The sequence below is a fragment of the Dasypus novemcinctus genome, chromosome 13 (assembly GCF_030445035.2).
Source record: "Dasypus novemcinctus isolate mDasNov1 chromosome 13, mDasNov1.1.hap2, whole genome shotgun sequence".
Taxonomy (NCBI): Eukaryota; Metazoa; Chordata; class Mammalia; order Cingulata; family Dasypodidae; genus Dasypus; species Dasypus novemcinctus.
The window spans coordinates 51,023,978-51,037,058 of NC_080685.1; the positions used below are offsets into that span (position 1 = coordinate 51,023,978).

The following is a 13,081-nucleotide window of genomic DNA, read 5'->3' on the forward strand; positions in this document are numbered from 1 at the left end:
TAAATATTTGATTAATTTAGTTGGTATTATAAATGGGAGTTTTTTCCCTGATTTTTTCCTCAGACTACATGTCAGTAGTATATAGAAATGCTGTTGATTTTTGATTATTAATATTGTATCCTGCCACTTTGCTGAACTTATCTATTAGTTCTGGTAGCTTTTTGTAGAACTTTTCAGGAGATTCTAGATACAGGGCATATCGTCAGCAAATAGTGAAAGTCTTACTTCTTCCGTTCCTGTTTGGGTGCCTTTTATTTCATTATCTAGCCTAATTACTCTAGCTAGACCCTCTAGCACTATGTTGAATAGCAGTGGTGACTGTGGGCATCCTTGTCTTGTCCCTGATCTCAGCGGGAAAGCTTTCAGTCTTTCACCATTGAATGTAATGCTAGCTATAGGTTTTTCATATATGCCTTTATCATATTGAGAAAGCTTCCTTCTATTCCTATCTTTTGGAGTTTTGGAATTTTTACCAAGAAAGGGTGATATAATTTGTCAAATACCTTTTCTGCATCAATCAGGAGGATCATGCAGTTTTTCTTCTTTAGATTATCAATATGGTTTATTACACTAATTGATTTTCTTGTGCTGAACCACCCATGAGATAAAACCCACTTGATTGTGGTGAGTAATTCTTTTAATGTGCTTTTGGCTTCTATTTGCAGGTTTTTTGTTAAGGATTTTTGCTTCTGTGTTCATTAGAGACATTGGTTTGTAATTTTCTTTTTTTTGTAATCTTTATCTGGTTTTGGTATTTAGGGCAATTTGGCTATGTAGAATGAGTTTGGTAGTGTTCTTTCCTGTTAGTTTTTGGAAGAGTTTGAGCAAGTTTGGTATTATATCATCTTTGAGTGATTGGTAAAATTCACTTGTGGAGCCATCTGGTCCCGGGATTTTCATCTTTGGGGGGTTTTTGATGATTGTTTCCATCTCTTCACTTGTGATTGGTTTGTTGAGGCCTTCTATATCTTCTAGGGTCAGTGTAGGTTGTTTGTGCGTTTCTAGGAATTTGTCCATCTCCTCTACATTACAGTTGTTCATAGTATCCTCTTATGATTGCTCTTATTTCTGTGAGGTCAGTGGTAATGTCCCCCCTCTCTTTTCTGATTTTATTTATTTGCACCTTCTCTCTTTTTTACTTATTCAGTCTAGATAAGTGTTTGTTGATTTCATTGATCTTAAAGAACCAACTTTTGATTTTGCTGATTTTTCTCTTAATTTTTTGTTGTAGATTTCATTTGTTTCTGCTCTGATAGTCGCTATTTCTTCCCTTTGGCTTGGTTTGGGATTTGTTTGCTATTCTTCTGGTTCTTCCAGGTGTGTAGTTAGATCTTCAATTTTAAGTCTTTCTTCTTTTTAAATATAAGCATTGAGGTCCATAAATTTCCCTGTCAGCACTGCCTTTGCAGTGTCTCATAAGGTTTTGATATGTTGTGTTCCCATTTTCATTCGTTTCAAGATTTTTGCTGAATTCTCTTGCAAGTGTTTCTTTGACTCACTGATTATTTAAGAGTGTGTTGTTTAATCTCCATATATTTGTGAATTTTCTCTTTTTCTGTCCATTTTTGATTTCCAGCTTCCAACTGTTATGATCAGAGAAAGTGTTTGGCATAATTTCATTCTTTTTAAATGTATTGAGACTTGTCTTGTGACCTAAAATATGGTCTATCTTGGGGGAGGATCCATGAGCACTTGGAAAGAATGTATATCCTGCTGTTTTGGGGTACAGTGCTCCGTAGATGTCTGTTAGGTCTAGTTCATTTATCGTATTATTCAGGTTTTCTTTTTCTTTATCTTCTGTCCAGGTGTTCAATACTGAGAGTGATGTATTGAAGTCTCCAACTCTTGTTGTATAGACATATGTTTCTCCCTTCAGTTTTGCCAATGTGTGCTTCATGTATCTTGGGGCACTCAGGTCAGATGCATAAATATTCAGTATAGTTATTCTTTGATGAATTGCCCCTTTTATTAATATATAATGTCTTCTTCACCCTTTTATAACAGCTTTGCATTTGAAATCTATTTTGTCTGATATTAGTATATTGCTACTCCATCTGTTTTTCAGTTTCTATTTGCATGGACTATCTTTTTCCAACCTTTCACTTTTAACCTGGTTGTGTCATTACATCTGAGGTTGCTCTCTTATAGATAAAATAGAGATGGCTCATTTTTAAAATCCATTCTATCAGTCTTTGTCTTTTGATTGGGGAGTTCAACATTAACACTGAGTGTTATTACTGTAAAGGCATTAATTCATTTTTCCTTCAGCTCTGTGTTGTCCTATTGTGCCATTGTCTGCCTTTTTACCCTTTAATTTACCCTTCCTACTGATCTCTGTTTCTACATTCTTCTCCACATCTCTCTTGTTTTTTCTTTTCAGGATGCAGAACTTCCTTTAGTATCTCTTATAATTCTGGTCTTTTGGTAACATTATATCAGTTTTTATTTGTCTGTGAAGTTTTTTAATTCACCCTCATTTTTGAAGGACAGTTTTGCCAGATGTAGAATTCTTGGCTGGCAGTTTTTCTTTCAGTACCTTAAATACCTCATACCACTTGCTTCTTCTATAGTTTCTGGTGAGAGGTTGATACTTAATTTTACTGATTTTCTCTTGTATGTGATGCTTTTCTCTTGGTGCTTTCAGAATCCTCTCTTTATCTCTGTCATTCCTAATAGTATGTGTCTCGGGGTAGGTCTTTTTGGATTTATTCTGTTTGGGGTGAGTTATCCTTCTTGGATATTGATATTTATGTCTCTTGTAAGGGTTGGGAAGTTTTCGGTCATTATTTCCTCAAATATTCTTTTTACCTCTTCTCCTTCTGGGACACTGATATCAGGAATGTTTGTGTATTTTGCGTTGTCATTCAGTTCCCTGAGACCCTTACCCCTTTTTCCCCGTTCTCTTCTCTTTCTGTTCCCGTCTTTTCCAGTTCAGATGTTCTGTCTTCTTAATCACTAATTCTGTTTTTCAGCAATTCAGCTGTGTCCTTATGCACCTCTAATGCATATTTTTAATCTCGTCCATAGTGTCTTTCATTCCTATAAGGTCCGTTGTTTTTCTTTTCAGGCTTTAAATTGTTGTTTCTGTTCATCCACTGTCTTCTTAATATCCTTTATGTCTTTAGTCATATTTTATTTAAATTCTTTGAATTGATTTAGGAGAGTTATGTGATTATTGCTGATTAGTTGTCTTAAATCCTGTATCTTAAGGATATTTGATTTGTTTCTTTTGCTGGGCCATCTCTTCCTGCTTCCTAGTATGGCTTGTAATTTTATGCTGATGTCTAGGCATTGGAATATATTGGTGAATTTACTCTGATGGCCAATTTTTCTCTCTTGCCTATTTTTTTTCCCCAAAGCTCTTCTTTGATAATTGGTTCAACTTATTCTATGTCTTTAAAATTGCCCTGCTTAAGTTATCAAAATCAGGCCAGTGACTTACTAATGGGGTGCAGATTTCCTCCCAGGGGTTAAGTTACAGAGAGAACCAAAATCTGTGCAGATTCCAGACAGGCCAGCAGATGGTGATCATCAGCACGTCTTTCCACAGAGGTGTTTCAGTCCCGCCTTTCCTGTGTTACTGTGTTAAATCTCTAGAACAGAGATTGAAAGTGGGCTCTGGTGGCTGAATTCACTGAAGAAAAGTCCCCTAACTACCCTCTGTTTTCCCTTGAAACACCTGACAGGGAGGAAGATGTCTGTTCCACTCAGTGAGCTGCAGTGAACTAGGTGTTTTTCCCCAGCTTAATATCTTGGGGGTGGGGGAGGGAAGCCCTTCCCCATATTTACCTATTTGTCTCCAAAATGTTTGCTTTATTATCAGTTTTAGGTGTTATTCACTGGCTTTCTCCTGCAGATGATCAGATTTGTTCTCCTAACTACATGCTGCTAATAATAGAAATCTGTTATAATTTGGATTAGAGTATTCAATCTTGATATTATGACTATAAAAAATGCTATTCAAAGCTGAGCCATGTAGTAAAATAAAATAGCTTTTCCTTTTTTTTCTTTTTTAGTTAACCAGTAAAAAGAGTTTATTTGGAAATGGGGGAAACAGCAGAGCTTGCTGAGAAATGGGAGAAGATGGAAATAAACACCAAAATTTAGTGCAGACTCTGCTAGGCAGAGAGAGAGAGCTGCTTTTCCTTTTCTGTGCTGTTTTTTCAGAGACTCATCAGGTGCTCTATCAATTTCATCCTCCTGAATAATTCTCCTTTGGAGCTTTTGGTCACCTCTAATCTGGGCTGCTTTCTATTCCTTGAGTATTGCTGTCATACTGGGATTTCTCTTTATAGCTACCGTGGAGATTTCCTTTGGTTCTCTCATCTTAGAGCCATATTATTGTAATTATTGTGGCTTCATAGAGGTCTAGTCCCCTCATTTCAGAATCTTCTTGACTCTTCTGGCTTGTTTATTTTAATCTAAATTTTAGAGTCCGCATAGCTAAAAAAATAAAAGTCTCCCTTTTATCTTCTTAGTATTGCTTTCAAATCTTATATAGTACTTTGAATTATATGATATTGGCATTTTTTCAAGTAAAAGAATTTTCAGATATTGGCGGATTCAAATAGTTCTACTTGATAGAACATTTTTTACTATATTCATATCTTGGTATTTTATAATTTCTTTTGTAAATGGGGACTACTGTTACATCTTTTATTTTTATAGGAAGTACTGGGGATCGAACCTGGGACCTTGCACATGGGAAGCAGGCTCTCACCAACTTGAGCTACAGCTGCTTCCTTCTTTCCATCTTATAACTGGTGGTGGTGGTGTGTTTTTTTTTCCCTTAAATCAATTTTATTCATACATATTAATAAAACATATAATTCATCCAATGATATTTGGTATAATCACATAGTTGTGCATTTATCACTTTGTTCATTATTAGAGCATTTTAATTATTTCAATAATAATAAAAAACAGAAAAACAAGAAGATTGAATATAGTCTGTTGATTTCTGTTTCTTCATATTATAGGGACTTTAGAGTTTTCTTCCTATATAATCTCATTGTCTGCAACTAATGATAATTTTATTCTTTCCTTTCCCATTTTTATATCTCTTTTATTCATGTGGTTGATAATGGACATTCTTGTTTCATATCTATATAGGAACACTTTTAGGTATGTTTACAGACATATATATGTGTGTTTCCCATGAAATATTGACTATTTTATTCATTTGAAAAATTTTTATGGATGGTAAGTTTATCAAATGCCTATGGAGATAATATATTTTTCCTTAATATTTTTGAATGGCAAACTAAATAAATGGATTTTATTATGTTGAACCATTTTAAAATATTGTAGCTGAATTCTGTATGCTCATTACATAGGTATTTTATTCCTTAGGATGTTTGTAGAGTCTTTTTTGTTTTGTTTTCTTTAGGAGTTTTGCAGCTAATTTCATAAATACTATTGATCTGTAGTTTTCATTTGTGTATGTGCTATTTCTATTAGTTTTTAATATCACTGTAATATATCCCTACATAAATATAATTTGGAAGCTTCTATGCTTTGAAACTGTTTAAGTAGGTTTAAAGTTATTTGTTAAATATTTGGTATAATGTAGTAAATCATTGGCACTTGGTGCTTCCTGAGGAGGTTAGCTATTTGATAACTTTTCTCTATTCCATCTGTGATAATTATCAGATACTATTACCGTGAAATCTTTTCTGTTGTACCTTCACAGAATTCATAATGCCTTGCTTGGAATGCTGATGGCACTGCTTATGTTTTTCTTTGGGCATTAAAAAAACTCTATCTTATATACATTTCTCTTCATAATTACATTAAGTTGTTAAAGACCTTAGAATAGGAGCTATTTTACATCTTTTTAATTGCCTGAGGTTCTAGCTCATGGTAGGGAAATAAGTTGACTTAACAATTTTTTCCTTTTTTTTTTTTTTTTTTCGTGGTGGGTATTTTACAGGCTTCCCAGTTGGCGTGTGTGTTGTAAAGAGAGTTCTTCAGCTTCATCATATTACTCTCAAGATCACAATTGTGTCCTAGAAAATGAAGACATACATTTCCAGAAAAAGGTACCTTAAATAAAGTTAGCATTATCATTTGTGTGTCAGCATTCTATGACTAGACAATTTCAGAAATACTATGTCACAATTTTTGGTGGGAGGTTTATGTTTCCTTGTTATAATCTGAGGAGTTATTCAGGTGACTCTGAAAGTAAGATAGTTCTTGAAATATCTATATGTTTATTTTCCCTGCTTATATTTGGAATGTTGAAACATCTTGAGCCTTATAGTAGAGAAAAAAATAGAGCATGTTCAGAGCACTGAAAGCTAGTGGCTTCCTTTTTTTATCCTCTGTTCAAGGGTTCCTAAAGAAACCCTGGCCTTATAAATGAAAAGCTATTAGAAATGAGGATAACAGGAGAGTCTGCAATCAATTGCTGTATAGTTTGTTTTATATACTCAGGTGGGTTGAATAAAAGTCCAAAAACCTGGTGGTCTCTTAATCATTTGTTTTATTATTTCAAATGGCAAATTGACCAGATTTGGCGTTCTCCCCAGATTCAATGTATTTTTTTTAAGTTTCAGAAGTAATTTATATTGACTATATAAAATATTCATATATATATTTTTTACTTCCCTCCCCAAAAGAACCACAGTTTATTGTAGTTTGCTGTGTAAACGTTCAGATATTTTTCTGTGGGTATATACTCTTATATATGAAAATTCCTTTTTTTAACTAAAATATCATAATGTACAAGTTGATTTCCTTTCTTCCCCCAATGATATCTCATGGACACCTTTCCATGTCATTATATTTTTAATGGCTACATTTTTATTCCATTGTGTGTATATAAGTTATTAGCCATTTCTTTATTGATGGAATTTTTTTAACAAATAAATTTTATTGGTATAAATAAAGCATAAATCCATCCAAAGTATATAATCAGTCGTATTCAGTATAATCATATAGTTGTGTATTTATCACTTCAGTCATTTTTAGAGCATTTTTATTCTAGTAATAATAATAAAAACCAAACAAAACTCATCACCTCTCAATCTCTCTATGTTTCCCCTGGCTTACATAGCTGCTATTCTATTTCCTTCTCTAGCTGATTTGTATTTATATTTTGTAAAAACAGTCATATATATCCAATATTATCCATATTTGCATTTTACATGAGGTTTAAATATGCTATACAGTCCCATGTTACATTTTTAAGTTTTCCTTCTAGTAATATACATGTTCTTAGACTTTCCCTTTCAACTGTTGTCATACCAATAGAATAGATCTGCTAGTCACAGACACCATCATGTGCTCTCACCATTTCCATTCATTTCCAAAGATTTACAAACAACCTTTTAACCACTTCTACATTGTTTCCCAGCTGTGTGTATGTGTATGGTGGTGCGTTTGTGTCAACACATGTGTTTACAGTTACATGCTTGGGTATTTTTTGGGGGGGGGGGGGCGGGTATCATATATCCCTTATCTCTGGGATTTTGCATTTAAAATTTTGAAGACTTGTTGCATATCCCTTCAAAAAGACTATCGTTTTATGCCTTCACCCACAGTCTGTTAGAATTAGACATAATTTCTTTGAAGAGAAATTTGAACACTAAATGTTGTAGCAGTGAACTTAAGTAAAAAATTACAGGGGTAAATCATTCTTTCAGCAAATATTTAGGTACCTAGTATGTGCTATATAGGCTTAGATACAGGTGAATATGAACCTTGCTTTTATAAAACTTATATTCTAGAAGAGACATTTAAAGAGATAAGTGTCTGAATTGCTAACTTGAAAGTAGGTTAGGGTCAAAAGAGAGATGAGGCAAAATGCTATATGTATATTCATCAAATATTTATTGACATTTTACTCTGTGTCTAAGACTTAGTGCTGGGTGGTAGGAGTGTACAGTGCTTATTAAGATATCAAATGAGGTTCTTGTCTTATGTAGTTTACATTTTAAGTGTAGTGGCAAGGAGAGGGATGCAGGGAGATAGACCTTAAACATGTAAACAAAAGTAATGCTAGGGAAGCGGACTTGGCCCAGTGGTTAGGGTGTCCATCTACCACATGGGAGGTCCGCGGTTCAAACCCCAGGCCTTCTTGACCTGTATGGAGCTGGCCCATGCGCAGTGCTGATGCGCGCAAGGAGTGCCATGCCGTGCAGGGGTGTCCCCTGCGTAGGGAAGCCCCATGCGCAAGGAGTGCGCCCCATAAGGAGAGCCGCCCAGCAGGAAAGAAAGTGCACCCTGCCTAAGAATGGTGCCACCCACATGGAGAACTGACACAACAAGATGACGCAACAAAAAGAAACACAGATTCCCGTGCTACTGACAACAACAGAAGCGGACAAAGAAGACGACGCAGCAAATAGACACAGAGAACAGACTACTGGGGGAGGGGTGGGAGAGAAATAAATAATAATTTTTAAAAAACGTAATGCTAACAAGACTCTTTTTGGTTGTATAGAAAGAAATAGTCTTTTGTATTACTTTAGGCTTTTTTGTGAAAGTTTTTTCAGTTAGTCTTTCTTCGTCTCTTCTTTGTTGTAATATAGGATGAAAGAGAGGGACCTACCCATGCCGAGTTGTTGGAAAAAGTGGGTTCTGACTTACCTATTCTTTCAGAAGAACATAAATTAAAAGATGACTACATTGTGGATGTACAAGTAAGTTGTATTGCGTTGATTTTTAATAACATGCCCTTTTGGACTACTTCACAAAATAGCACAAGATAGAAAACCTCTTTGATCACCATACTCTATTTTTTTAAGTACCATGCAACAAGCCTTAAAGAATATTCACTTGCTTGCTAATAGTACTATTTTTGAGAAAATGCAATATTACAGATTTTATAATAAATGAGACTTTTCTTTTTAGTAAAAATTTGTGTGTAAGTCCTCATTACTTGTTAGGTTAGGTTAGGCTAGGTTTCATTTTTGCTCAAGGGAAAATATTTTTCAAACCTGCTTTGCTTAAACAAAACAAGGTTTGTGGAATGTAGAGCATTTTGATATTAATGTTTTATTGTTTTGGGTGAAATATGATGTATTAGTCAGCCAACAGGTTGTGCTGATGCAAAGTACCAGAAATCTGTTGACTTTTATAGAGGGTATTTATTTGGGGTAAAAGTTTACAGTAACAAGGTCCTAAAGAGTCCAATTCAAGGTACCATAAGAAGTGTTTTCTCACTAAAGTCTGTTGTCACATGTGGAAACAAGATGGTTGCCCATCTCTGTGAGGGGTCAGCCTTCCTCTTCCTGTTAAGCTTCCATGGACCCAGCATCTTCTTATCTCAGCTGTGAGTGGGGGGCTCATTTCTTCCCAGCTGCTCAGGGCTCTGATCTCTTCAGCTGCAAACTATCAGGCACATGGCTCAGTTCTCCCTGGGGCCTTAGCTGTTTGAGTCCTATCCTTTCTGTCACAGAAAGAGCAAGACGGAAATGAACAGGCTCTCTTCTCTTCTTTGTGTTTTCTTCAGTAAGTGTCTGTTTATATACCACAGCAAAGGGGGTGGGAACTCAGTAATCTTAAAGAATTCAATCAGACATCTCAGCTGAATCTAATACAATCCAAAGGGGATCACACCTTTAGTAACCAGTTTACAAACATAATCTCTCTTTTTGGAATTCAGAAATAATCTGAAATTGCCACGTATGAATTAATAAATAATAGGTTGAAATATGTTTTTTCCCTTTCTCATATTATTTCCTGAATATTGTTTTCCGTTTGTGCACTGGATTTTATGAAAAAACTATAATAAATATATTAAATACTGTAATATATACACTAAACAAGTGCTGAGGCCTCTGGAAGTCATTTAATATCAGGAATGGCTGAAGGAAATGGGGATGTTTAATCTGGAGAAAGAAGGACTAAGGAAAGACTAGATATCTCAAATATTAATGAAAACAAATTCCAGCCTAAAATGAGGGACTTTTTTTTTTTAATAGAGCCAGAATTATTTTATAACTTAATGGATTAAAAATAGCAACTGTAGTGAGTGTCATTTTATTGACTTCTGGAAGACATTTGTCAAAGGTTTATGAATAAGAGAAAAGTCACCAGCTTATATGATCTCTGTAACCCTTCCAATTACTACCATCCTGAAGAGTCTTGCTACTATTAATTTTCTGTTGTTGTTTTTATCATGTAATACTCTTGCTCAAATAGTTTGAAGTATTTATTCCAGCTTATCAATCTTTGTAGTAGCCACTATATGGGTAATTCAAATTGAGATTTGCTGTAAATATAAAATACATGTTGGAGTTTGAAGACTTTACAACAAAAGAATGTAAAGTATCACATTAATTTTTTATATAGCTCACATGTTGAAATGATAGTATTTTGGATATATTGGCATAAACAAAATATTACACTAATTTCACTGGTGTCTTTTTGCTTTTAGAATAGTTACTACAAAATTTGGCTTGCTTATATATGTATTTTACAGATCTAAGTAATGTAATCCTTTTCTCAAGACTTCTACTATAAAAATGCTTATTACCTTTTATAGTCTTTTGTGAATTTTCCATTCCAGTGTAAATAATTCCCTAATGATCTCTATTCTCCTGACCCTTTGCTTCATTTTTCCTTTCTGTTCTGCTCCCATACTGGTCCAAATCCTCCTCTACTTCAGAAGCCGAGATCCTATAGTCATAATAGTCCATAATCTCTCTTTTCCATGAACTGAGTATAAGAACCTCTCATTTAATACTTAGTAAGTGTTTAAATATGTATATGTGCTACGTACTGTTGTAGACACTGAGGACTCGAAGATCAATAGAACATAGTCCTTACTTAAGGCATTCATAGTGTAGTTGAAAAAGGGAGATGTAAATAAGGGCAATTAAGGTGTTTTAGATGCTGTAATGGAGATCTGTACAGGGAAGAGTGGAGGCATAGAGGAAGAATGACTGATTCCACTTAGGGTTGGTTATGCGGGCAGAAGTGCTGATAGTTTTCAAATATGAGTAGGTATTAGGTAGATTTCAGATGATGTTTTGGCAGAATAGATGGCCCAGGACACTGAGGGTTGCAGGAGCAGGGGAAATTATTTATAGCTTTGTGATATTACTTGTGTATGTCTTATATTGTTATATGACAGACGTTATCTAAACTGAGCTGCTCAGGGCCAAATCTGTGTGTTACACTCTTTTGTATGTTTCCATAGGGTTTCTGTCTTGTTAACAGCATTCATTAATTGGGAAATATTTGTAGGACCTGATACAAAATAGATAATAGGAAATGAAATAGAGATAACTTCTTTGTACTAGTTTATGAAATGCCATGAAAAATGTGTAGTGCCTCTATTTTAAGATGAAATTCTCCTTAGGGAGAAAATACTGGCAGAAAACATTTGTATAAAAGTACTTCTTTAGTGAACATTGTTTATATTATATGTTCTACAAAATACTGATGAGATAAAGAGATGCTTTGTTAATCTCAACATTTAATATAACTGATTTTTTTTTAAAAACAGACTACAGAGTCAAAAAAGTTAAGTCCACCTGTGGTTGAGATACTCCCTACAGTTGACGTTCATGATGATTCTTCCAGTGTAGTTGTGGACAGTGAAAAGGATGAAAATATTTCTAGCTCATCTACCTCAGAGATCACTCCAATCTCAAAACTTGAGTAAGTCATTATGAAGAAAAAAAAGTATATATAATTGTTAATGAAGTTTAAGCTATGTATTAGACCTAAGTTGTAATACCTGTCTTTTGTTCTTATAACAAGGGTGTTTATTTAGCTGCCTACCTCATTGAAGTTGATGAGATCCTAGACCTGAAATCTCTACATATCATGTAGTGTACATCATATTCTTCCTTACAAAACAGTGCATATGAAAATAATCTTCCCTTTAATAATCAGAAACTCAAATATCAGGTTATTAATTTCCATTAAGTATCACTGTTGCAGTTATGTGTTTGTTTGAATAGCTAACGTTTTCAAACTTGATAATAACTTCAGAATGTTTAGACTTAAGGCTTCTTTAATTTAGAAAGTCTGTTACTACTCCTTTTAGCTCCTTCCAGCAACACTCCAAAGAGTAAAACAAAATGTCCTTCTTGTAATATACTACATTTGGCATTTCCTTTATCAAATAAGTTAATATGTAAAGTGCAGAGAATAATACTTGGTACATAATAAGAATAGGTAATTGTCAGTTAATATCAATATTATTATCATTACTGTTTTTTGCCACAGGCAGTTTTAAACACCTAGTCTCCTCTGAAATGATAGGGTGCAAGGAGTTGTCCCAGTAAGGGGCAAGGGAACAGAAGACATGTTTAGAAATGATGACATTTAAAATTTTTAAATATTAAATACTTTACGAAGAATTATAGTCTAGATCATATATATCTAAATGGTATATCCTGTTCTCCCATTACATTAAATACAATTATTTAGTGGAATGGAAGTAAGGTGGGAAAATGTTAGGGTATGTATTTTTTTAAAGTATAGTTCTGTAAACACCTTAGAACTTTAGTATAATATCTTTAGTTAATAGATGATTTTTGATGCAATAAGCAACAACTGTAATGCAGTAAAAATAATTTATAATTTAGGCATAAGTTAAACTTTAGAGAAAGTATATTTAGAATAAATAATGGAAGCGATTTTTTATGAGACTATTATAAACTATCATTTTGTTTTAAAATTTGGTAATTAATTGTTTAGAAGCTGGGAACACTAACAGAGTCAACAGTTGACTTTACATGATTTAAAATAAGTGAATTCTTGAAAACATGCAGAACTGGTAATGCATTCTTCTCTCTTTGGGTTAGATTATGTTTTGGAACTCACTAATGGCATTTCTAATTTTCTTTAGATTATAAATCATCAGATGGTCTTTTTGTTCCTTTCCTTAGTGAAACAGAAAAATCTGGTACTATCCCCATGGTCAAGCCAAGTGAAACTGAGCAGCCTGAAACTGATTGTGATGTTGGTGAGGTCCTTGATGTAAATGCTCCAGTTGAACAACCTTCCTTTGTCAGTCCACCTGAAAGGTGGGTGTGGGCAGTTGTTTGTATTGTGTGTGATTCTTTAGTAACAGTAGGCTCATGCTGGAACATGCTTTTGACACATACTTAATTCCCCT

At 34.2% G+C, this 13,081-nt stretch overlaps 1 protein-coding gene across 6 annotated transcripts in view; it reads left to right on the forward strand.

Moving 5' to 3' along the window:
- SUCO (SUN domain containing ossification factor) overlaps positions 1–13,081 on the forward strand; it is an 89,511-nt gene that overhangs the window by 15,120 nt on the left and 61,310 nt on the right. For all 6 annotated transcript variants that reach the window (XR_011645499.1, XR_011645500.1, XM_058310141.2 and 3 more), the window contains exons 2-5: positions 5,933–6,041; positions 8,535–8,645; positions 11,459–11,613; positions 12,852–12,989. Coding sequence is in view for 4 of the 6 variants with exons in the window: in XM_058310141.2 (XP_058166124.1) it covers positions 5,933–6,041; positions 8,535–8,645; positions 11,459–11,613; positions 12,852–12,989 (513 nt within the window). In the remaining 2 variants the exon portion in view is untranslated. The remainder of the gene's footprint in view (positions 1–5,932; positions 6,042–8,534; positions 8,646–11,458; positions 11,614–12,851; positions 12,990–13,081) is intronic.